A 24,617-nucleotide genomic window follows, 5' to 3' on the forward strand; every position below is an offset into this window, starting at 1 on the left:
AGCCATGCTTCAGGTGGGTCCCTTTAAGGAGCATATATAAGGCATTTGCACAGCTAATAAGCTGAACAAGTAGTAACCGTCATATCGGTGTCTGTGCTTTTGTTCCTGCGAAGGTTTTAACCTCCTGCAAGGGTTAGCTGTGATCTGAGCGCCACAGCTCTGTGGCTTGGCAGGTAGAAAAAGACAGCTATTCCCTCACCGCAACACTTGTGTTTTTAATACGTCGGTCTGCGTCCTACAGGGTGACCTGTGTCAGATGCACACTTGAATCCGTAGCTCTTTCCCCCTCAGTGCTGAGGGATGGATGGAAATTCCTTACTTTAGTCCTTGTCTGGGTTAGAGCCTCCATGGTGCAATGTGTGGTGCAGCCCGCGGAGAAGGGACGTTTCCCATGGCAGAGAATTTGCATACTTAGCAAACCACACAAAGAAAGGTGACGAAAAAGGTACTGGCCCTCCTTAGATACAGAGTGTGAAGGCATAAACCAAATAATTTCTCTAAAGATCGCCGAGGGAATCTGTGGTACGTTCTGAAAAGGAACCCAGTCCCTAAAGGACTCAGCTAGTGCCTTACACACAAGGGACTTTATTTCCCCCGGGTCATGACCTGTTTCATACAGAAGTAGCTCCTACATGATTATGACGCTTTTGGAAATCAAAAAGCCATCTATAAGTCGTCTCTTAGAAGAATTTGTCAAGTGTGAATTCTTGGTGGTATTTACCTGTCTCTATTAGTTTATTCGGACTTTTTCAAAATGCATTGAACATACTCATTGCTGACTAGGTTCTATTATCAGAATGAGAAAAGAAGACCCCTTTTAATTGTCATAGGTAGCTGAACCCTCAAGAAGAGGCCAATCTCCGTCTGTTGGGGAGGAGTTTTGTCTGTTACCTGAAGCATTTTGTGTACCCGTCTGTGATAGGAGCTGGAGGAATCACACTCTTTCATGGAGAGTTTGACTAGATTTTCTTGTAAACTGGTTACGGGTAGTTATGTTGTTGGTAAGGCAGCAGTGCTTCTAGTCGGGAGGTACCCTGATCAGTGTGTGAAGTCAGTGAACACTTGGTCAGAGCCCAGATGTCAGCAGTGCAGAGTGTGTTCTTGAGCAGCATCTTGGCACTGAACTTGTGCTCGTGCCACAGCACTGTCCAGCTCCGTGAGGACCGGGAGCCTCTCGGTTCTAGTGCTGCTCCCTGCCGTGGGGGCTCGTGAGCTGCTTCTGTGGGTGATTTTGCACGTATATGTAAATATTTATTGCTTCGCGTAAGGTGCCTGTGATTCTGAATGTGAGAGAAGCGTGCGACTTCAGCTGTGAAGGTGTGGAGGGGGTAGGAAGCGATGACTGCCTGGAGCTGTCTGGTGGTTCACAACTTGTCTGGTATCAGCGGTATTTTTAACCAGGTAAGTGCCAGCTAATTGTCCATATAGTTTTTGGGACGAGCAAATTTGATATATGTGTGTGGCCTTAATAATAGACTGTGCAAGGTATTCCCCAGGCCGTTGTGTGTTTTGTAATACAAAGGTAAAGGAAAAAGACTCTCGGAAGGAGGAGGCGCAGGAAGAGCGTCTCCCCCAGCGCCGGGCCCCCCCTGTACCCTCCTCTTCCAGGGAGGAAGAGAAGGAAGGAGATGCTGAGGAAGTTTTGTTACGGCGGGAAATGAAATGCGTGCACTGGCCGGATCTGCGCAGCCGCTCTCTGGCGATTAATTATTTCCAGGCCTTGAGCAGGGGGGGCCTGGCGGCAGGGCGCAGTCTGTGTCTGGGTGTCCCCGGGCACAAACGGCTGCCGGACAGAGCAGCGAGACCCGGCCCGGGACGCTCACGGGGTGGGGAAGGGGCTCCCCCCCGGCCCCGAGAGCCCCCAGGAGCTGGCCCCAGGGCTGCTGGTGCCCCCACACCCACCGGCAGGCTGGGCAGGGGCCATAGCAGTGGGCACCCCCGCCCCCCCAGGGCTCTTCTGGTGCCCCCCCGATGGAGACAAATCCACGCTGAGCTGAAAGGCCACAGCCTTTAGTTATTTCTTCCCTCTTTTCTTCTGTTGGTCCTTCTTGTTCTTCTCTGGTGTGTTGTGGTTTGAACTCGGCCAGCAGCCAATCGCCACGTGGCCAGTTGTTTACTTCCCCCCACCCCAGCCCGGTGAAACAGGAGAGGGACAAAAGAGGAAATTCACAGGTTGAACTAAAAGATTTACTAGTACTAACAGGACCAACACAACAACAGCAAGGCCGAGCAGGTGAAGGCGGTCACCGAGCGGTGGCCGGTCTGGGCCCGTCCCAGCAGCGACCCGACCGCTCCAGAGAATCCGCCACCACCCCGGAACCGAAACGGGGCGCGGGGGAGCAGCGTCCGCCTGGACGGGGAGCGGGACGTGACCCCACGTGGAACGCTCCAAGGCAGCCCTGCCCTCGGCCGTGCTCCCCTCGGCCACGGAGAGGGAACTCCCGCCTGGCCCAGAGCAGGACAGGGCTCAGCTGGTTCCTGCGCCCGCCCTCAGCCCGTGCACCTGCACTCGGTAAACGCAGGTGTACTCGGGGTTGCCCCAGTTGCTCTTCACAAGGAACTTGACATACGAAAAGGCTCTGGGAAACGGCGCGGTCTGCGAAGACAAGAGGGAAAGGGAGGCAGAGGGGTTAAGAGCGACAGTGCAGTCAGTCCCTCCCTGCCGGCCCTGCTCCTGCTCAGGAACCAGCTCCCGGCGGCGGGTGGGAGCGGCTGCTGCCACCGGGGCTGCTGGGGAGGCCGGGGCACGGGACGGGGGAAGGCTCCTGGCCTCCTCTGCGTGCCGGCCCGGCCGGGGCTGCGCCCCCCTGCCCCTTGCTCTGGCCCTCCAGGCCCCGCTGCCCGCTCTGCCTGCCTCCCGCAGAGAAGGGGACGCTCTGCTGCGAGGAGAACCACCGCCTGCGCCTCAGCCCCGCCAGGGCTCTCTGGGCGGGGGCCCGGGGCCCTGTGCCCAGGGAGGAAGCGTTCACACCCCCCTGCCGTGGGCTCCCAGCCAAGCCTGGTTCGCCCCCCGGCATCCTCCCCCGCGCGTGGAGCGTACCTTCAGAGGGAAGGTCTGAATGGCCTCTTTGGTCACGTCGTAGGTGAACGTCAGGAGCAGCGCTTCCTCCTCTCCATCCGCGTCCAGTCCCTTGGGGCCAAAGCACAAGCAGAGCAGTTCAGACTCAGCCCCACAGAGGGGACGTGCGCGCTGGCTCAGCCCGGGCAGGTACCCGGCCTCTCCCGGGCTCCAGCAGCTGTCTGACACTGCCCGGGGCGGAGCTCAGGCTCCTCAGGGTCAAGAACCCGGAGGTGCTTCGGCCAGAAGATGTCCCGAGAGGGATGGAGCCCTCGAAGCGTCCCCCCAGGGCAGCGCGGTGCTCAGCAGAGAGCAGGACACAAGCCCCAGGGAACGCACAGAAGGCCGCAGGCGAGTCCCTGTCACGGCTTTCCCCCAGGGCCAGACCCCACCAGACGCGCCCGGCAGAGACTTACGAAGACAGCGACGTCTCTGGGGGCGCTGACGACGGTCCCGGACGGAGACACATCTTTGTAGATGTGCTGCACGCTGACGGCGGTCAGATGGACCCGTGCTGGCAGCCTGATGACCACCTGGCCCTGGTGCCTTGGCAGAGGCCAGCAGTTCCCTGGGGACATAACCGGCTGCAGGCAGGACGAGAGAGCAGTGAGGGGCGAGAGCGCGTCGGGGACAACACAGCTCGCGCCGCTCGGAGCACGGGACCGGCGTGTCTGGGGGGGCTATTGCAGCTCGGAAATGAGGCGCCCGTGAGGGGCGGACAGAAGCAGGAGGCCGCCTTCCCTGCCCGACAGAGGGGGCTCTCAGTGTTACGGAAAAGAGGAGAACACTGGTTACGAAGCCACCCTAGTCAGGGCCTTACAGAAACACCTCTCTGCCCAGCGCTCAGCAGGGCACCCCCCACCCCTGAAAAGGCACCGTTAGGGACAGGTGTGGAAAGGGGGTCACCAGGGAGAAAGTCTTTCACTCAGCTGGGACAGAGGCCTGTGGGCAAGGGGCAGCAGCTCCGCTCAGCTCAGCCCCGTTCCCCTCCTGAGGGGAACCGCTCATCTCCAGCAGGCCCAGCCCTGTGTCCGAGCTTTGGCTTCAGGAACCTGATGGGCACTGCGGGCTGGAGCGGCACTGCCCTGCACTGAGGGGAGAGCCCCGAGGTCGGTCCCAGCTTCACCGGAGGGAAGGAAACCAGCACCCGTGAGTTCCGCTACAGTACCTCCAAAACAGCATCAGGTGTGGACTGAGAGAACCACTCCACAACGCTGCAGCGCCAGTGTGTGCAGCTGAAGGCCTCCGAAGTTCTCCGCATGTCAATGGAGGCACCTGTAAGGGAGGGAGAGCAGGTCACTGCCAGAGGCCCCAGACCAGGAGCACCCGGTGCTCAGACACTATTTCTGGTGCCGCCGAGCAGCTCCACGTCTGTCAGCGCTGTTCTCACCCCCAGGCCGCGGGGGCGCCCGGCTGCGCGGGGCAGGGACGGCATCCCCGTGCCTGGCGACTGCTGCCGCCACGGCGCCACGAGGAGAAGGTCTGAGGGTGCTGGGGGGCAGCAGGCGCCGGGGCGACGACAGCGGAGCAAAGCCGAGGGCTCGCCGCGTGGGCAGCAAAGGGTGACCCAGCCGTTCCCTTCGCGGATGCAGCCGCAGGAAGAGCCCCTCCATCAGCGCAGCAGCGTGTGCGGGGGCAGCGCCAGAGGCCCCCGCGCAGGGGCCAAGGGCAGGACTGGGAGGGAGCCCGAGAGAGCCGCTCGGCCACAGCCTGGCTCGGGGACCCCAGGCAGCATTTCAGCTGCCCCGCTTTGGAGAGCACGGCCTCCTCTGGGCAGGGCTACAGGCAAGCGCAGGGCAAGGAGGTGGGGCTGCTTGCGTCCATACCAGAGCTTTTCAGGGCCCAGTCATACGTCGCGGCAGAGACTTTGGCAGGCGCTGCCTGGCTGCTGTCCTGAACTTCCTGGTAAAGATGTGAATGAACACAGAAAAGGACCATGTCAGCGGGCAGAGCAGCGTGGCCACTAGCGCCTGCAGAGGCAAAGGGGCGGTGCCCGAGGTGCAAGCCAAGCCTTGTCCGCAGAGCCCAGAGACGCTCTGCTGCTGGTGTGAGCCACCAGGCCTGAGGAACAGGATCTGTGCCGTGGCCGTGGCCGCAGCCCCGAGGCGGGTTGATGAGGGTCCCCACCGTCCCGTGCCCACCCTCCACGCTCTCCAGGTCGGTCGGGAGACGGTCCCAGGCCCCGCCGGCGTTGGCTGACCCCGTGAGCACACCTGGGTCTCACCACTGCCCCCGGGGCCCGGCCAGAGCAGGCAGAGGCCCCGGCGTGCCGAGGGAAGGCTGCCGGGAGTCCTCCGCTGCCTGAAGCGGCCCAGAGAAACCGGGCCCGGAGAAGGGCCTGCGCAGCGCAGCAGCTCACCCAGCAAGCCCCTGGCAAAGGCTGGCTCGCTGCAGTCAGCGGTCTGAGCCCACCAACAACCCCGAGGAGTGCTTTCTCGGGGGTTCTGCCCAGCCTCCCCTCCTTCCCCAAAATGCAGGGTCACCTCTGCGCTGCTGAACTTCGCCTTCAGCTGAGCCCCCTCCTACCGCAGACGCTCCTTGTTTCGGGTTTGCTCTGCCAACAAAGTTTGCCAGTTCCTGCAGGAAGACAAAAGCCGCTCTTGTCAGAGAGCTGCCCATCCCCTCTGGGAAGCGTCTGAGCTCAGCAAGCAGCAGACACGTGTGCCTTCCCTGCTCCGCACGTGCTCCCCTTCCTCGCCAGGCTGAGCAAAAGGCAAAGGCAGGAGGGAAGTACCAGAGCCCTGGCTGTTAGGAAAAGGAGTGCAGGTAGCACGAGGTCAGCCAAGACTGCTGCACAGACACAATTCCAGCTCAGGAAACGTCTCTTACCGCAGGGTCTCCAGGGGTGCCGCACACACACGTCTCAGCTCCTGAAAGGGAAAAACACTCTGTTCAGGTATCCGCTACCAGAGCTGCCGGGGCTTCCCAGGAGAGGCTTCCCTAAGAAGAGCCAGCAAAAGCTGCGGCTTCTTTGGGTCATCCTGCGTGGGAGCAGAGGAGCCGGTGATTTATCCAGCGCTGTCAGCAACGCTCCCTTGCAGGAGGTGCCCGACCCACCAGAGTCACAGGGGGACACTCTCAGGATCTATAGGGGCCCTATAGGGGTCCTACAGTCCCACACGCAACCCCAGAAGCACCCCTGCAGCCCCTAGAGCCCCCCCAGCACCGCCCTACCCCTACAGAAGCCCCATAGAGCACCTCCAGCCCCCAACAGCCCCTATAGAACCCCCCTATAGCCCCCCCCGAGCCCTACAGAACCACTCCACACACACCCCCAGCCCATCCAGAGCTCCCTATAGCCCCTCTACAGACCCCAGTCCCTACAGACCCCCCTACCTGCGGGCCGTCCCCATCTGGTATTGGCACCAAATCAGGCACCAGTGGCCGCTGGGGGCAGGAAGAGGAGCCGCTCCCACTTCACACCAGTACAGACCAGTATGAACCAGTGACACCCCCACTCCACACCCCCTGTACATCCCTGGGCACCCCCAGTATAGCCCCGTGCCCCACCCACCCCTGTGTAGCACAACCTCCTCCCAGTATAGCTGTGTGCTCGCCCCAGTTTCCCCCAGTTCCCGCTCACCTTAGCCCCCCCACCAGGAGGTCAGTGAAGAACTGGGGGTTCAGGCGCTGGTTCTGGTAGAGGGGCAAGGGGAGAGTAAGAGCCCTCCCAGTATGGCACAGTGCTCCCCAGTATGTCCCAGTGACACTCTTAGCGTTCCCCAATATATCCCAGTATGTCCCAGTGCCCTTCAGTACAGCCCAGTAACCCCCCCGTGTCTCCCAGTGTGTCCCAGTGACCTTCCTAGTGCTCCCCAATATATCCCAGTATATCCCACTGCTCCCCAGCATGTCCCAGGGCCGCCCCAGACTGTCCTAATGACCTTCCCAGTGGCCCCCAGAGCTCACGGCCAGCAGCAGGTCCAGCTTGGCTCGCAGCAGCAGGTCATCAGCGGTGACGGTGGCCACACGGGGGATTTGGGGACCCCCAACCTCAGGGGGAAGCTCAGCCCCTGCCCTGTCTCCTCCGTGTACCCCAACAGACGCCGCACCCCCCAGCCCCCCTGCAGGTGAGGGGGAACTGGGGGGCCCGGCAGGGAACTAGGGACCTACAGCAGAATATTGGGGTGAAAGGGGAGTATTGGGGTGCTGTAATGGGATACTGCGGGGATATGAGGGATACTGGGGGGGATACTAGGAGTACTGGGATTGTACAGGGGAATATTGGGGTGCTACAGGGGATACTGGGGTGATATGGGGGATTGAGGTACTATGGAAAAATATTGGGATGCTAGAGAGGGATATTGGGGTTCTGTGGGGGATACTGGAGTGATACAGGAGATACTGGAGTCCCACAGTAAAATACTGGGGTGCTAGCGAGGGACACTGGGGTTCTGTGGGGCATATTGGGGTGATATGGGGGGACTGGGGTCCCTGAGGTTTTGGGGTGCCAGTGCAGCTTTTGGGGTACCTGCACAGCATCGACGGTGCCGCGGAAGACGGGGTTCCCGAAGCGGACGGCGCGGCAGTGCCGGGGGGGCCGGGCTGCAGCAGGTTCTGACCGTACTTCTCCAGGATGCTGAGCGCTGTCCGTGGCCCCCCCAAACCCTGTGGCCGCACCCCCCAGCGGCTGGGGGGGAAAGGGAGGGTCAGAGAGAGCCCCCAAACCCCCACCGCACCCCCACACTCCCCCTCCCACTGCCCACATTCCCCATTCCCCCATATTTTGAGTGCCTCCCCCGCATTTCGGCTGACCCCACCTCCCCCATTTTGGGGTCCCCCCCAACGCTCCAGGCACAGGTTGTGGCACAGCAGTCGGGCACCGTCCAGGTGTCCACACTTGTCTTGGGGGCGGGGGGGCTGTAGGGGGCCTGGGGACCCCCAAAATCGGGCTCAGCTCTGCCGCTGTCGCCTCCCCGGGGTCCTGGGTCGGAGCCGCCTCCAGTGCCGCACGCAGCGCCCCCCCGAGATCGGGCGGGGGGGCACCTCACTGCCCCCCGGGGTTCAGGGGAACCCCCCTGGGTCGGGGGGTGCCCTATTCGGAGCGGCCCGCGATGGGGCAACACCCCTAGGAGGACCCCGCGGTGTGGGGGGAGCCCTCAGGATCTTGGGGGGGCCCTCAGAGGACTCCGGGATGCGCGGGGACCCCCGGCATGTGGGGGGAGTCCCCTCCGCCGGGACGGGGGCGCCGGGCTCGGCCTCTTCCGCCATCACCTGAGGGGCAGAAACGGGGAGAAAAAGGGAAAATTTTACGGGGGGGAGGAACGAAAATAATGTGTTAGCGGGGCAGCGGTGGCACTAATGGAGGCGCAGCCCTCGCCTGGGGTCCCCGAGGGATCCTGCCCCCCAAAACCCCCTGGTCGGGGGATCCCAGTGGGCGGGGGGTCCCTCTCCCCACACTGTCAGGTGGGTCCCGTCCCCCACTGCCAGGTGCCCTGCCGGGGGGTCGAGGGGGGAGGACGGGGGTGCGTGAGGGCCCGGGGGTACCAGGGAGAACTCGGGGACCCCCGCCCCAGCGTAGGGCGGTGCCGCGGGGAGGGGGCGCCCAGCGGGGAGCCCCTGCCTACCTCAGGAGCCGGCGAGGAGAAGAGCAGAAGTGCAGGAAGAAGAGAAGGAAGAGAAGGCAGCCGCGCCCGCCCCGACCGGCGCCGACTACAAAATGGCGGCGGCGACTGCGGGGGGGGGGGGGGAAAGCGCCTTCCCGCCCTGGGGCCGTCACGCCGCGCCGGCCCCGCCCCCTCGCTGGCAATGCCCTCACCCGCCATGGCGGCCGCGGCGTCGCCCCGCACCCCCTCCGCGTCCTGCGCATGCTCCTCTCCGGCCCCGCCCCCTTGCTGGCAATGCCCTCACCCGCCATGGCGGACCCCGCTCCCCTCAGGGCCACCGTGATGGCGGCGGCGGCGGCCCCGGCAGCTTCCCCGGGCTCCGGTGAGGCGGGAGGGCGGGTAGGGGAGCCCCGGGGTGGGGGGGCCCTCGGGGGTGGCGTCGCGCCCGCGTCGCGGCCTCCCCCCGCCCGGGGGGTGTGAACCCGGCGGCTCGGGGGGGTCGGGTCCTCCCCCCCCTTCCCCTTCCCCCCCTCGCCTTTCCCTTCCCCGCCCTTCCCGGGGGTCACCGGGGCCGTGACGTCCCGGCGAGCACGGGGGGCGCGGGCCGGCAGCGGCAGCGGGGCCAGGCGGGGCCCGGCGTCCCTGGGGGGCGGCGGGGGGGTCAGGGGCAGCCCCCAGGGACCCCCCCACACCTGCCCCGAGGCAGCGCCCGCAAATCCCCCCACAAACCCCCACGGGGACGTTTCCCGGCCCCGCAGAGACCCCCCCAGGTCCCCCCCAGCCCACAGAGACCCCCAGCCCCGGGTCACCGAGGGCCATGGCCCCCACCAGGGCGGCCCCACGTGGAGGCGCAGGGGCTGGAGGAAGTTTTGCACCAGCCCCACGGGGGTGTAGGCCCCCAGCCCCAAATCCTCCAGCCGCTCCTCCCCTCCACACCCCCGGCGGGAGGGGGCCTCTGCCCCACAGCCGGGGGGGGTGACAAGCGGGACCCACAGCAGGGGGGTCCGGACTGAAACCAAGAAACTCCCTCACCAGTCGGAATCCAAAGGCACTGCTCGGCGGGAATTCCTGATCAGCAGCGCTGGGGTCGCCCTGGGCTTTCTCCACCATAAGGGCTCCCCCGAACTAGCGGGGGCCATCAGTTTACACACCCGCCAATCATACACAGGCGTGAATTTCCTGGAAAGGGGTGTTTTATGATCACGACTTCCCGGGATTCCTTTGCGCAGCCCCAGCATGCCCAGTGACAAGAGAGTGAGGGGCCTCGGTGGCCGAGGGCAGGAGTACGGGCTCTTCTTCGCGGGGTCGGCTCTTTGTGGAGCAGGAGCCGTGAGGAAGGTCCAGGTGTCGTCCGCCTGCATGGGCGAGATCACCCTCCCTAGACGGTATCTCCGGGCCCTTGTCTTCGAGTTGCCCTTAGCTCGGTTGCCCAAGCACCCACCGAAGGCTGCTACCGGTGAGGTGTATGGGGAGCGTTTTACTTTTGTCCACGCAGACCAAGAGGCCGAGGGAAAACCGCTGAGGAGTCGCTGGGGAACAAACACGAGCAAAACCTTCCTGCCTCGCAGTTCAGACTTCATCAGAAATTCCCTGGTTTGAGCCCTTGCAAGACCCACGGTGGGCTCTGTTCGCCCCGTGGTGGGGTGGGGAGGAGAAGGGGGGTTATAGGGGGGTCTGACCTACAGCCCCTGCCCCCCCCTCCCCTTGAGCCCCCCCGCCCTGCCCCAAGTCCCCAATCTGCCCCCCCCGAGCCCCTGTCCTGCCCTGTGGCCCCCTAGACCCCCAACGTGCTCTCCCAGAGCCCCTGTCCTGCCCTGTGGCCCCCTAGACCCCCAACGTGCTCTCCCAGAGCCCCTGTCCTGCCCTGTGCCCCCTAGACCCCCAACGTGCTCTCCCAGAGCCCCTGTCCTGCCCTGTGCCCCCTAGACCCCCAACGTGCTCTCCCAGAGCCCCTGTCCTGCCCTGTGCCCCCTCCAGACCCTCAGTCTGCCCCCCCAGACCCCAAGTGTGCCCTCCCAAAATCTCTGTCCTGCCCTGTGGCCCCCCCTACGACTGCCCTAAGACACTCTGTGTTCCAGCCGCTGTCCCCAAGACCTCTCGGCCCTGTGACCAGTGGCCCCTTCTCCCACCACACCCTCCCCCTCCCCTCGACCAGGCTCGGGGTCACCCCTCGGAGTGACTCTTCCCCTTTGTGCCCCCCTTGGCTGCCTGCAGCCTCACTTTGCAGGCGCTGGGCCTTGCCCAGGAGGCGGGGTGGAACCGAAGCGTGGTGAGCTGTGGAAGGCGGCAGCTTCATTCAACAGCTAAGACAAACATGGGTGGTTGTGTGCAGTCGGGGGGCGTGGGCAGGACCGAGCAGGCCGTTGGCACTGAGGCTGCCGTTGGCTCAGCAGGCAGAGCCCCTGCAGGAGGTGGCCGTGGTGCACTGCAGCCTGCGCTGGATCCTCTCCCTCCTGCTGCTCAGGCCTTCCCTCAGGTTCTGCAGGAGCTCCTGCAAGCAAGTGAAGAATTCCACCAACTTCTGGGGTAGAAGGGGGCGGGAGCTGAACCCGCCTGATGGTGTTGGTGTTGGCCTTGGCCTCTGAAGGGGGGTTGAGGGGAAGGCTGGCCGTGGCATTGGAGCAGCCGTTCCTGCTGGGGGCAGCCCCACCTGTACTAGGATCCACTCGTAGTAGTGCTGAGTGGAGGTGTAGATTCCGGGCCGTTTTGCTCTCGCGCAGCCTCTCCCCCAGCTGGTCACCCCAGCGAGCCAGAAGTAGTCAGCACTCCTGTCTTTGCAGAGGAGAGGACCGCCGCTGTCCCCCTGCGACGGAGGAAAGAGGGTCACGGTGGTGTCGGGTGGCCGCTGGCAGCACTGGGGCCGGCTCCTTCTCTCTGCCAGCACCCCCAGAGCTGTGTCCGCGGCACAGAGGCGCTGCTCAGGTGCTGGGGCCGACAGGACCTTGTCTGGGAGGGGGTGGTGGGCCCGTGGGGTAGGGCTGGCGCTCATCTCTGCACAGCGACGCTGGCCGGGTGCAAGAGGGATGTTCCAGGGCTGGGAGCCGGACCTCGGGGCTGCCAGGAGCGCTGGGTGGGCTTTCTGGGCAGAGTCCCGGGCCTCTGGGGCAAGTGGGGCCCTGGGCAAGGACCTGCAGCCGGGGAAGGGGAGCCCCAGCAGCGGTGGGGACCCAGCGGTGGTGGGAGGGCGACTGGCCAGGCACAGCCCGTGCCGGGGGGTGTCTGGGCGGCTCTAGGGGGCTGCCGGTGCCGCTGGGCGCTGCCTTAGAGTCACAGAATCCCAGAATGCTTCAGGTTGGAAAATCCCCTCGGGATCATCGAGTCCAACCCTCAGGCCCACTCTACAAAGTTCTCCCCTGCCCCACATCCCCCCACAGCTCATCCAAATGGCCCTTAAACACACCCGGGGATGGGGACTCTCCCCCCTCCCTGGGCAGCTTCTTCCACTCTCTGACTGTGGGAGACATCGGCCTGTCAGCCCTGCACAGCCCCTGAGCAGCAGCAAGGCTTTGATGAGGAACAGCCCTGGGGAGAAAGATCAGAAACTGCCGAGTTGTGCCGAGGCGTCAGGGGAAAACGAGGGACAGCTGCCACCCTGAGCTGTGGGAAATCCTGACCCGTGAGGAGTTCCCGCCGCGTGAACAGCGCCTGAGCGAGCAGGGGATTGGTCTGCACAGCGTGTGAGAGTGCTCTGGTGCTGATAGGAGAAAGGATTGATGGCTGTCCAATTGCCGATTTGCTAATTGTGAAGTAAGAGCTTTGGGGAGTGCATAAGTATGTGCTATTGTAATAAGAAAGGGTCTTTCCTTCCGCTCTTCGGTGCAGAGTCCGTGCCCCGGTTGCCACAAGCCTGGATCCAGCCTCACCTGGACTCCTCTCTGAGAAGGAGTTGCGAAAGCAAGGGGATCTGTTCTGAACCTCGTGTCTCAGCGGGAGCTCTTCCTTACCCTTTGTACCTCTCCCATTAGGCAGAAACCTTTGACCAAGTCTGGGATTGAGATTGAATCTACCTGCATCTAAGCTCCATCAGGAGTTGAGAAAGCAAGGGGGTCCATTGTGAACTCTGTGACTCAGCGGGAGGTCTCCCTTACCTTTTTCTGTTTCTGGTCTCTGTGTAAATAATTTTAAATAAATTTGAACTTGATTTTCCTTTGTATGTTTCTTCCAGGTAGTAAGCAATAGAGTGAATGCTGCCACCAGACTTTGCAAAATCACCCTTTTATAACATCACGTTGAACTCACTTTTTGCTAATACCTTCCACAGCGACTCTTCAAGTGATCTAAAACACTCACCCGCAACACACCCGCCCGGGGCTCCAAGGGCCCTGGGCACCCCCTGCCTGGCGGCGGCCTGGGCCAGCTGGCAGGTGACAGCGGGGACCCGGGCAGGCTCACGGGGCACTGGCAGCGCCGTGACAGGGGGCAGCGCTCAGGCAGGGACGGCGGGGACATGGCTGGGGGGGTGAAGCCCCCGCCGGGCGCCTCCGACGTCCTCGGCGGCTGGATAGGGACCCTCTCTGCAGGGGGAGCGAAGAGGGGTGACGGGGTGAGAGCCGGGCGGGCAGAGCTGGCGGGGGAGTTCCCTGGAGAGCAGGAGCCTGAGGAGGAGCGGGAGCCTGCTGCTGCCCCTGCCGTGGGGGTTGGGCGCTGCGGGGTCTCTTTGGGGCAAACAGGGTTTTGGGGGTCTGGCCCCACGGCCATCATTCCACCAGCACCTGCTTCAGCCAGCCTTACGAGGTTTTGCTGCTTCACCCCACAACTCCCCAGCCCAGCGGTTCCCATCCTGCTGTTCTGTCTCCAGGGATGATTTCCCATCCCCACAATGGTTCCCCTCCCAACAGCTTCCCGTCCCAGGGATGGTTTCCCATCTCAAGGACGATTTCTCAGCCCCGCGATGGTTTCCTATCCCGACACTCTCCCCACCTCCATGATCTCCCATCGCAAGCATGGTTTTCTGGGGGGAGGTGAATTCTGTGTCCACGGGGAAGGGACAGGGCAGCGGTGGCCCTGCGATGCTGATGTGTGTGCGCTGCCCCATCCTGCCCCGGCAGTGGGGATGAGCGGGGGGTTGGGGTGTGGAGAAGTTTTTGGAAGATAACGGCCACCTGGTCCTTGATACCGACAAGGTAACTCTGTGCTAGCTGCCCCTGTGTAAAGAACTCACTGTTCAATGTTCCTCTCTGGCTGCCACTGCACAGAGAGCTATTGTTCAGCAAATTCCTTACCTAGAGATATGGAGTGAAGTTGAAACACTGAGTAGGAGGTCCATAGGCTCGTGCTTCTTGCGTGTGCTTCTCACGTTGTACCAATGAAATATGAGTTATATTGTGTGGACAGTGGCTTAGAACCAATCACAGCTTGTTTAGCTGTATGCGATCACGCCCTAATAGTATATAAGATGCTCTGTGCTTAATAAAATTGGATCAAGCTGGCAAACCACATTGGTGTTATTCTGGATACCCGGGCTGTATCCGTCGACACAAAGGAGCACACACTTACTGCTGAAGCCCTGGGAGCGTTACAAGGTGATGTCGCCGTAGCTCTAAGTTGCATACAAGCCCAGTTATGGATGCAAACAGTAGCAGAATCTGTAATAAGGGAAGGAGAGGAGGGTGCACTTCCCACTGAAATTCGAAAAATAGTTTGGGATAGTGCCCAGAGACAGAGACAAAGTTACAATCATGGTGGAACATGGTCAACTTCACCTATAGGCCTGACACACGTACAGTAACGACTTTTGTGTTAACAATATGTGATGCAAAATTAATCACCATACACCCCATTGTAAGTCTCGGAGTCAATTACAACGGGACCCTGCTGTACCCCTTTGCACATAAGACCTGGGCTATGAATACTGGTAATAAATGGCAAGCAGTAGATCTCAAACCCTGTATCATGAAAGAACAACAGGGATTTATATGTGACAGTAATACCTTAATAACCCAGGGTACCTGCTTAGATACTGACCAAAAGATCTGCCACTTTGAAGCACGCCCCAATGTAGATTTGAGGACCGTTGTTGTCTGTACCGGAAAGGGATGTGCATGTTTAAGGACACTGTGTGACACAATAATCATAGATGGGCAAGAGAAGAAATTGATACAGCATCTAAATTATTGTATTCGTAATTTCACCATCATCCTGGGGTGTGATTTCACTTATTCTGCCCCGGTGGTTACACATTCCCTCTTGAAAAGCAGCCTCATGGTAAAGGTACTTCCTGTCCCCACAGGGTTAAATGTCAGTCATATAGAAAGCCTATTAAAACACCCAGACTTGCACCGGACACTGGAAGAAGTTAAGGAAAAAGGGCAAGAAACTTTACTCACAACCTTTCATGATGGGGAAAGGATAAAAAAGGTCTTAAAGATGGTTGAGCAGGAAGGGGAACATAATTGCTGGGATACGCTCTTCAGATGGTCGCCGACAGCTACTGGAACCTTAAACACAGCCCTTCACCCAGTGGTTGCTTTATTAATAGCTGTAGCAATTTTGTTGATCCTTACTGTAGCTATATATGGATGGATCTGGAGACTTACAAAACGCTTGCAAGCTGTGTATGACGCTTTATATCACAATCCGAGCTTTAAGCAATAAACTGATTAATTTGTAGGATAGCACTAACATATTATAGGACAAGGGAAATAGATTAAGAAGTAGATAAATAAGTAGTAAAAGAATTTACTAAGTAAGAAGAAAAGGGGGGGATGAGACGGGGAGTCTAAACAATCTTAGATTGATGGTGCAAGGCCTGCGCAAAAACAAGGGGAGGCGTATGGGACTGTTCGAACAAGACATACCAGGTGCTGATAACGTTGCTAGGCTGCAATCTCCTAGCCCAAAGAGAAGTTTCTTCTGGTCCTTGAAGTTGTGTGTTCCAGCAACAAATCACCCGAGATTCCAGCACAAACTGGCCTGGCGGTTTGGCCGGGGCCCAGGGAACAACTGAGGCAGCGCAGAGCGACAGGGTGAAAAGTTCATCAGCGAGGAAGAAGAGGTACTTCACCTATCCGACCCTTGCCCAGAAATTTCTGACCCCTGACCGGAGCTTGAAGAGCTCATGGCGCAGGCGCAAGGGGAGGAGACCTGATTACCATGAGGAGCGAGGGGAGGCGGGGGTACACTACGTATATGTACAGGCGTTCCATGAATATGCGCTATTCTGTAACGTATCAGCCGGACGGGAGCTGCAAACGGCGCGCGTGCTTGTGGTGGAGCAATCCCCCATGCGCCCGGCGCTGAATAAACATACCCACGTTATAACTCCAGAAGTTATAGAGTGATTTCTCTGCAAAACAAGGGAACCTGGAGATGCTGAGGTCAGGCACAGCCCTGCCAAGGGGGTCTGGTGGGGCCGGTGCCCACTTCTTGTTGCTGGGGTGTTTGGTGTCTCCATCCGCCCTGTGTGGGTGGGATTGGAGAGGCACAGGCCTGTCCACAGCCAGGCAGAGGCGGCGATAGCCAGGAGGTGGTGCCTCGGCTGCTCCCCCAGCAAGACACTGGCAACTAAATGGGGTGTGAGACACGGACTTTCCCTTCAGGGTGCCCAGCCCCTGGGCATGGTGAGCCCAAACTCAGAAATAAGGCTGATCTCCCGGGGGCTTTCCGCAGCTGAGCTCTGCCCGGTGTGGGGCTGCAGTGCTGAGGGTTGGGGTCTCACTGCGCTCCCCTCAGGTTCTCAGGAGCTGCAGGAGCACCCCCAGCTCTGGGGCACAGTGACAATCCCGCTTGGCTGCAGAGAACAGACCCAGCCATCAGGGCCAGAGTGTTCCGGTGCCCAAATGCCATGAAACAGGTTCCTTCTGCTCAGGGGTGCTGCCCCCTCCAGCGTACCCAGGCCTGGAATGAAGAGCCAAACCTCTACCAGCTGCCAGAGTAAGGCAGAAATATTATACCTGTGGGAGGGCAGAGCTGGCGGGGAGGTGGCACGGGACAGGCACTGGGCTCTTCTCCCCAGTCCCCGCTTGGGGCACCTTGAGGCCATACTGCCCAGAGGCGCCCACCATCCTGTGTCCAGAAGATAACACTCCCCTCTTCTTCTTTACTTCACTTTCAGACCTTATTCCTCTGAGATGCGGGGCTGGAGCTTATCCCAGCGGGAGTTTGTCAGGGGCTGGAGGCTGTGTTTGCCACGCCCATGTATGTCACCCGTCACCGTGGGGGTCTTGCCCTGGGAACTCTGGTCTCCCATGGGGGCTGCCAGCAAGAAGGCTTCCGGGTGTGGGGCAGAGGGGTGTGTGAACCTCAGCTCCCCCCGGCTCCCCCCAGGGTCACCCCAGGGGTGGAGGAGCTCCCAGCAGGGAATGGGCCAACACTGCAATAGCAGAGGATGTTCCCAACATCTGCCTCCTCCCCGCTTCTGCTCCAGGGCCAGATCCTGCTGTCTGCAGGGCTGCAGAGCTGCGGCTGCTCCCCACAGGGAATCCGGCCAGAGTCCCAGCCCCGTGTGAACAGAAAGTGGCTCTGCACTCTATGCTGGGGCCTGCCCTGAGCACCAAGGGAACTATCTGCATGTTACCATCTCCCCTGGTCAGGCTGGGGCGCTCCGGGCCCTGTGGTCACCTTAGGCTCACTTCTATGAGCCAGAGCCCAGGGCTTCCCCTGACATGGCAGCTCTGTCACGGCCTCTGCACTGCGGGATCCCTGTGGCTGAGTCAGGGCCTGGGGGAAAGAGCAGCCGGAACCCGCGGGTGAGGAGACGGGTGCTCCCACTGGGGTACATCACGGGAACGATCAGAGACATTTTGACTAGGAACTGCCTGTGGCCAGCGGGATGGAAATATTTCTGTCACTAAGAGTATTCCCCAGGGACCACAAACCTCTGTCCTGAGACACGGCCCTTCCCTACCACTGAGTCTTTGTTCTCTGCTCCCCCGACCAGCCTCAGGAAATGCCCTGACACCTGGCAGGCAAGGACAGCCCTGGGTCAAAGCCCCCACAGACTTTTAATGAGAACAAATAAGGAGGCCCAGCATAAAAATGGGAATAAAACCAGAGGAAACACCCGCTGATTTCTGCTGCCCATGGGCCAAGGGAGTCGGTTCCCTGGTGCTCACGGCTCTCCCAGCTGCACAGACCTCTCCTCCCTCCCGCCTGCACCCAGCTGCAGGGCAGGGATGGGCTCTCCTGGCCGGGGGCTCAGGGACTGTTGTGCACCAAGCCACAGTGTCACAGGCGTTGGGTCCTCATGGGGATGTGCCACAGACACCTCTTCAGCATCATCATAGCCCATGCTCCCCGGGGACAGGGACGAGGTGTCTCCTTCAGCTCCAGGGACCTCGGCACTTCTCCGGGAGCGGGGGGTGACCCCTGCAAGCAGCAAAGCTGGACGTTTCAGTTCACCCTTGGCGTCTGTACCCCACCACCCTCCCTGCTCCTCACCACATTCAGCTCCTTCTCCCACCTCCAGGCCTTTCAAGGAAAAATCCCAGGCAGGTTCTGCCTTCCCAGGAGGTTTGGGCCTCAGTACAGTAGTGACATGGGGGGCAGCAGGGATGGCACCCTAGGAACAGCCAGCGCTGTCTTTCCCTCTCACCTCTGGGTGCATCCCTGGGGCCTGCTCCCTCCTCCGGCATCCTGGGCATTTCCCACTCTCCCTGCCCAGGCACAGCATCCTCCCCCAGATCAGAAACCTCTCGGGCGTCATCGTAGCCATCTGCTGGGTGATCTCTGGGCAGGACAAGGACATCTGAAAGGAGAGGGGAGCTGGTGACAGAGAGAAGAGACGTCCTGCAGAGCAGAGGGTGGGAGGATGCGCAGGGACCCAGGACTGAGACACTGGGCTTGGCAGCACCACAGGAGATGCCCATGTCCTCCCCATCCCCAATGGTGACACTCAGCGACTCCTCTGTCCATCACATCTCTGCAGGGAGATCAACCCCTTCCTGCCAAACCCTGACTCAAAGTTGCTGCAGAGCTGCCCCAGGCCAGCCCCTGCCCTCACTCCTCAGGTGCCACATGGGGTGCAGGGGCAGGAAGAGAGGGGCTGTCCGGCTGGGACAGTCTGATCTGACTGGGAGAAAGCTTCTCTCTTGGGCCCAGGACCTGGATGCTCTCCCCACAGACCCCACGGACCAAGCACCAGAGGGACCATGGACTGGGGGGCTTCAGGGGATCAGCTCTGGGTTGGGGCCAGCAGAAAGGGTCCTGCAGATGTGCCTCCAGGGAGGACCCACACCCACCTGAGTGACCAAACGTGGCCTGCTTCTCCAAAGCTGGGCTGTAGCCAATCTCCTCATACACGGCCTCGAGGAAGGGCTCCTGAGCTCTCCTGGAGCCTGGGGACAGAAGCAGGGCTGGCACAGGGACAGGCAGAGGGGCAGTGGGATCTCACTGTGCTCCCCCAAACCAGTGCCTTGGGCCAGCCCAGGACTGCTCTGACAGCACAGCCCCACGGTGCTGCCCAGGCACGGCTGCCACATCCCCCGTGAGGGCAACATCGCTGTGGAGATCCTCTGGGGCTGCGTCGCCCTCGCACCATCCCTTTGAAGACAGCGCTCGTGTCCCTCTGGCCCTGGGTCATGTCCCCCTTACCTCACCCTGGAGCAGCTCCCACATGTCCTCTGCACCCGGAGCTTGCCCCTGTCTGCCCCACGGGTCCATAGTGGGGCCCTGTCCTGGGGGTGGGCAGGCCTGGGCAGAGGGACAGGCTTGGGCCTGACACCGTGGTGATGGGCCCTGCTGCCCCGCACTCCTCCTCGCACCTCCCTTGCCCCAGAGCCCCCTCCAGCAGTACCTAGAGCACTGCCAGCCTTGGCCGTCCCCGCTCTGCCACTTCTCTCCTCGCCCCATCGCTAGCTCCCCCCACCTCTGGGCTCTCTCCAGCCCTTGCAGCTGGTGGCCACGGACAGGCACTCAGTGGGGCAGGACATGAGAAGGTGGCAGCACACAGTCTCATCCCCCACTCTGCTTGTGCCCCTCGCTGACACGCCCCACAGCGCCCCACAGCCCTTCCAGGAGGTATCTCCCCCTGGGACCTCTGGGGAAGGACCCACCTCTGCGCCCAGCCCTGGCGCTCAGCACTTGCCCAGCCAGGAGGGCCAGGAGCAGGCAGAGAAGGGCCCCCAGGATGATGCAGATGATGACGGGCACTGAGACACTCCCGCTGCTGCTCTGACGGCCTCGGGTGGCAACTGCAGGGGAGAGAACATGGGAGAAGTACAAGACGTGGGAGAGGTGGACGCAGAACCAGTCCTGACCCCATCACACAAGGCAGGATTAGCTGGGGGGCTCCAGGAGTGAGTGTGGGGAAGCTTCCACCCTGCTGACAAAATGAAAACTCTCCCTCTCACCCTCCCATCACCCCAGTGCCTCCTCCAGAGAGTTTCACAGCCCAGCAAGGAGCCCCTTCCATCCATCTGTGAGTCACAGCCTGGCCCCGGGGTTACCCAGCCTGAGGGGAAAGGCAACTTACCTGCTTGGGGAGGGGATGTTGCCATCCTGGGTGTCGCTGCAGAGGAGGAAAAGGAGAGCGGGGCTGAGACAGTGGGTGTGCGGAGAGCGGGGAGCCTCCTCCCAGCACACCATGGGGGTGTCTGTAGGTGGCCCTGACACATCCAACCCACATTGCCCCTCCTGTAGTGCCCAAAAGGGAGGCCAGGCCAGGGCCCAGCGCCCCTGCTCGGGGAGGCAGGCAGGATGGCACAGGCAGCCCAGGGGATAGCCCTGGGGCTGCAGGGCCCCATGGGCAGTGGCCAGAGCACATCCAGTTCAACCGAGGCTGCTCCCTGCCTGGCACCAGCCTCCTGCACTCTGCAGGAACATTCTTGCTCTTGGGAGGTCGGGGCCATGTCAGGACCTCATGGACTAAAGGTCTTCCCCAGCTCCCTGCCAGTGCCCGACCAAGGGGTCCCAGCCCTGCCACTCACCTGAGCAGCGCACGGCAGCATCTTCCTTATGCCGGCAAGCACCGCCGTCCCCAGGCCGGGCACAGCAGTCCTGCAGGGACGGCTCCGTCCCCCGGCACTCCACCCGCTCCAGCCAGATGGGGCCCGTCCCCATCCCAAAGGCAGCCTCACGCAGGGCAGACTCCGCAGGGCCACAGCCCAGCTGCCTGCACGCCACCTCGGCATCCCGCATGTCCCAGGAGTCGTCACACACCGTCCCCCAGGAGCCACGGTGCCAGACCTCCACTCTGCCCGAGCACCCGTCCTCACCGCCCACGGCACGAATCTTCTCCCTGCCTGCAGAAGGCAGAGACCTCCCATGGCACCAGGGCAGCAGGCAGAGCCCTGCCAGACACAGAGGGGCAACTCCTTACCGGTGCAGCTCGAGGAGTTGGGGCACGGGGCCAACGGGGCCAGGGGCATTTCTGGGCGTCCCCCTGAAGAAGGAAACACTGCGGTGAGGGGGCTGGTTTGGGGGACCATGCAGACGAGAGCGGGGCTGAGCTCTGCTCGGGCCTCCCTGTACCATCTCGGTCATGGCAGAACTGAGCTGCGGTCGTCCAGGGGACACGCACGGGACCGTGGGGGGACCCCGAGTGCTCAGCCCCAAGAGCTCCCTGGTTCGCAGCGCAGCAGTAGCTTGTCTATGGAGGGGAGGCTCTTCTGAAACCTGTCTGGCCTCTTCTGAGACCTCACCTGGAGATGCCTCTGCCTCCCCCAGGCGCTGCCGGCAGCCTGGGTGGCAACTGCTGCTGGACGGGTGTGGCTGTGGCCGTGTTTGTGCCACTGGCAGCAGAAGGGTCTGACACGGAAAGGAAAAGCCCCTCCCAGCTCTTTCTCTGTGCCTGGCCGTGGCCAGTGGGGAGCAGGAGCTGGGCTGACGGGAGTACCCGGGAGGATCAGAGTTACCGTTGCAGGTGATGTTGGTCTCCTCTCGCGGGTCTTGGCACGACTGTGGGTCCCAGGGAGTGGAGGGACACTGCCAGAAGGAGCCGGTGCTCTCCCCACACTGCACACGATCCAGCCAGGCAGGGCCAGACTCCCTGTAAGGCGGCTGGCGTCTTTCCAGGGTTCCTCCATCGCCACAGCCCAGCTCCTTGCACACCAGCGTCACCGTGTCGGGAGTCATCGAGTTGGAGCAAACGCTCCCCCATGTCCCGTTGTAGAAAACTTGCAGGAGCCCAGAGCAGCCGTCGCTGTTCTCCAGCCTCAGGGCCATGAACTCTGGGAGGAAAAGGCCCCAGAGGGGAACAGGCTGCCCTGGGGTGTGGGAGCCAGGACACCTCTGCACCCCCAGGCCCTCAGCCAGGCAGGGGCAGGGCCAACACGTCCCCTTTGCACCCAGGGCCAGAGAGAAGTCCCTGATGGACACACACCCCTGCCCCTCCCGAGAACCCTTGGGAGGGAATGAGCTCCCCAGGACCCCCAGTGGGACTGAGGGTGCCCAGGCACGGGTGCCCACAGGATGGGCTCGGGCAGGAGCTCAGAGGCAGCCAGGGACAGCCTCAGCCATGCCCGGCTCTCCCCGCGTCCTGGCCTCCCCAGGAACCAGGCTCCCACCACCGCTCCCGGCACAGACCTGAGCAGATGACTCCCGCATCCTCTTTGTGCCCGCAGTCGTGCTGCCCCCAGGCCCCAGCCGGGCAGTCCCAGAGAGCAGCTTCGGCCCCGGAGCAGTTCACAGCAGCCAGCCAGATCTGCCCGGAGCCTTCCCCGAAGCGAGCGGAGCCGGCTGCCTCCACTGCCCCTCCGCAGCCCAGCTGGTGGCAGACGACGGCGGCATCAGACAGGTCCCAGCCATCGTCGCAGACCGTCCCCCAGACGCCCTGGTAGTAGATCTCCACTCTCCCCGCGCAGCGCCCGGCCCCGTTCGCCAGCCGCAGCCACCGGCTCCCTGCAGCGGGTACAAACCCCGGTTGCTGCCAGGGACTGCCTGCCCGCACAGACGTCACCCGGGGGCCTGCGCAGTGACACTCACCCCCGCAAACGACTCCCACGTCCTCCGCGACCCCTGCCGCCAGCGCGCTCTCAGGCAGGGAGGTGTTGCAGAGGCTCAGGCTGGCCTCGTGCCCTGCGCACCGGACCCCTCGCAGCCCCACGGGGCCCGTCCCTCGCTCAGCCTTTGGGGGGCTGTAGGCTGTCCCGGCCTCCCCACACCGCAGCTGCCGGCACACCACGCTGGCCTCCTGCACGTCCCACTGGTCATCCAGGACTCTGCCCCACGCCCCGTCCTGGAAGATCTCCACGCGTCCGTCGCACCGGCTCCCTCCGCCCACCAGCCGCAGGGATCCAAAGCCGGCCGAGCCTGGGGAGAGCAGAGATGCCACGGCCAAGGGCGGCACCGGGAGCGTGGCACCCTTCAGGGAGCGGGGCGAGGGGGGATTTCCCCACCAAACGGGACAAGATGGAGCCTGTGCTGAGGAGAAGCGAGGGCAAAGCCTGGGCCCTCCCTGCACCTCACAGCCAGGTCTGCTGCTGCTGGGGGCACCCAGGCAGCTCCTGCTGGGTGCTGGGACGAGGCTCTGCAGGGCTCTCTGCGGGATGGCATGTGGGTGTCTGCAGCCAGAGGGATGGGGCAGAGCCCTGCGGCCCTGTCCCGGGCTCCTTGCACAGTACGAGAACAGAGGAGCCCAGGCCTGGCGGTGTGGCACTGGGGCCTCAGCCCCTGCCCTGGGGGCAGATGTCTGCCTCTCTTCAGGCCTCAGCTCTCCCAAAGCGGAGCGCTCACTCTGAGCAGGGAAAGCCCTCCAGATGGCTCCTGGGGAAGCCAGGGCTTCTCCGCGGAGAAGGTCAGCCTGGTATGGCCACGGGAGCCCTGCTCTGGGTGGCCGTGATGCACACAGATGACAAACGGAGTGAATGCAGCATTCTCCTGGCACTCACCTGAGCAAATGACAGCAGCAGTGTTCCCTCGGGAGCACGGTGAGGCCCCCAGGGCGGTCACTGGGCACTGCTGCAGGTGGGCTTCAGTCCCGTCACAGTGGAACGAGTCTCTCCAGACAGGGCCAGTCTCTCTCCCAAAATGCTCTCCCCCAGGAATGGACTCAGCAAACCCGCAGTTGAGTTGACGACAGAGAACGTGGGCGTCCGAGAGATCCCAGCGGGAGGCACAGAGGGTCCCCCAGGTCCCCAGCACCTGCACCTCCACCCTCCCCGCACACACTGCGCTGCCGTTCACCAGCCGGAACCCTGTGTACTCTGGGGACAGAGGAGGAGGAGAGAGGGTGGATGGGTGCTCTGGGACCCTCAGCAGCTGCCGGAGAGGCCAGAGGGACAACATGCCCTTGTGCTCCTTCTGCACTATTTTCCTGCTGCAGACAACCCCACCCACCCCTCCTGTCCTCACACCCGGCCCAGCGCGGTCCTTGCTCTGGTGCCCAACCCCCGGCACAGCCCCAGCGTTCAACACCCTCCCTGAGCCCTTACGTGTGCAGCTGACAGCAGCGCTGTTTGCGGGGCTGCAGGGCTGGTCCCCGCGGGACCCCCTGGGGCAGGAGGCCAGGAGGGATTCATTCCCCACACACTGCAGCTCTCCATCCCAGGCGGGACCCGCCCCTTCTCCAAAGGGACTTCCTCCAGGGACAGGCAGGGCTGCGCCGCACTGCAGCTCCCTGCAGAGCACGTCCGCAGCTTTGGCACCAAAGTGGGAATCACAGACAGTTTTCCACTGGTCCCCGTCACGGATCTGCACACGGCCTGAGCAGCGGCTCTTCCCCTCCACCAGACGGACAAATTCTGGAAAAAACCCAAAAGAGCTGGGAGTTCCCAGAGCCCTCTGGCAGTTACATGCCCACATCCCACATCCCCTCCAAGCAAGCCGTGACCAATTCTCCCATTGCACAGCCCAGAGGAAGCTGCTGGGGGAGTGTTGGTGACACAAACACATCCCGGCCCCCTTGCACGCCTCCACTGCTCCATCACAGCACTCAGGGGGCTGTGTCTGGGACAGACCCACAGCAGACCCTGCAAACCATGTGGGTGCCTTTGGGACCGAAGTGTGAGTCACAGACAGTTTTCCAAAGGTCCTCATCAAGGGTCCCTCTACGTCCTCAGGAGGGGCTGTCCCCTCAGAGCAGCTGCAGAGATTCTGGAGCAGCCAAAGACCCCTGAGAGTTCCCACAGCCCTCTGGC

The 24,617-nt window shown here is 62.2% G+C and overlaps 1 protein-coding gene and 1 long non-coding RNA gene across 2 annotated transcripts in view; both read right to left on the reverse strand.

The window, feature by feature from the left end:
- Positions 1-23,766, reverse strand: part of LOC141972472 (scavenger receptor cysteine-rich type 1 protein M130-like) — a 68,319-nt gene extending 44,553 nt beyond the window's left edge. Inside the window, exons 1-4 of the mRNA XM_074930339.1 lie at positions 23,370-23,766; positions 22,465-22,791; positions 22,066-22,380; positions 21,396-21,710 (exon numbers count right to left, since the gene is read on the reverse strand). Coding sequence (XP_074786440.1) covers positions 21,396-21,710; positions 22,066-22,380; positions 22,465-22,791; positions 23,370-23,766 — 1,354 coding nt within the window. The remainder of the gene's footprint in view (positions 1-21,395; positions 21,711-22,065; positions 22,381-22,464; positions 22,792-23,369) is intronic.
- Positions 2,166-3,604, reverse strand: LOC141972521 (uncharacterized). Its single transcript, XR_012635404.1, has 3 exons — positions 3,475-3,604; positions 3,041-3,130; positions 2,166-2,596 (listed from the first exon to the last, which is right to left on the reverse strand). It is a non-coding gene; the product is annotated as an uncharacterized LOC141972521 (long non-coding RNA).
- Positions 23,767-24,617: the final 851 nt, after the last annotated feature.

This window comes from Athene noctua, chromosome 33 (genome assembly GCF_965140245.1).
Source record: "Athene noctua chromosome 33, bAthNoc1.hap1.1, whole genome shotgun sequence".
Lineage (NCBI taxonomy): Eukaryota > Metazoa > Chordata > Aves > Strigiformes > Strigidae > Athene > Athene noctua.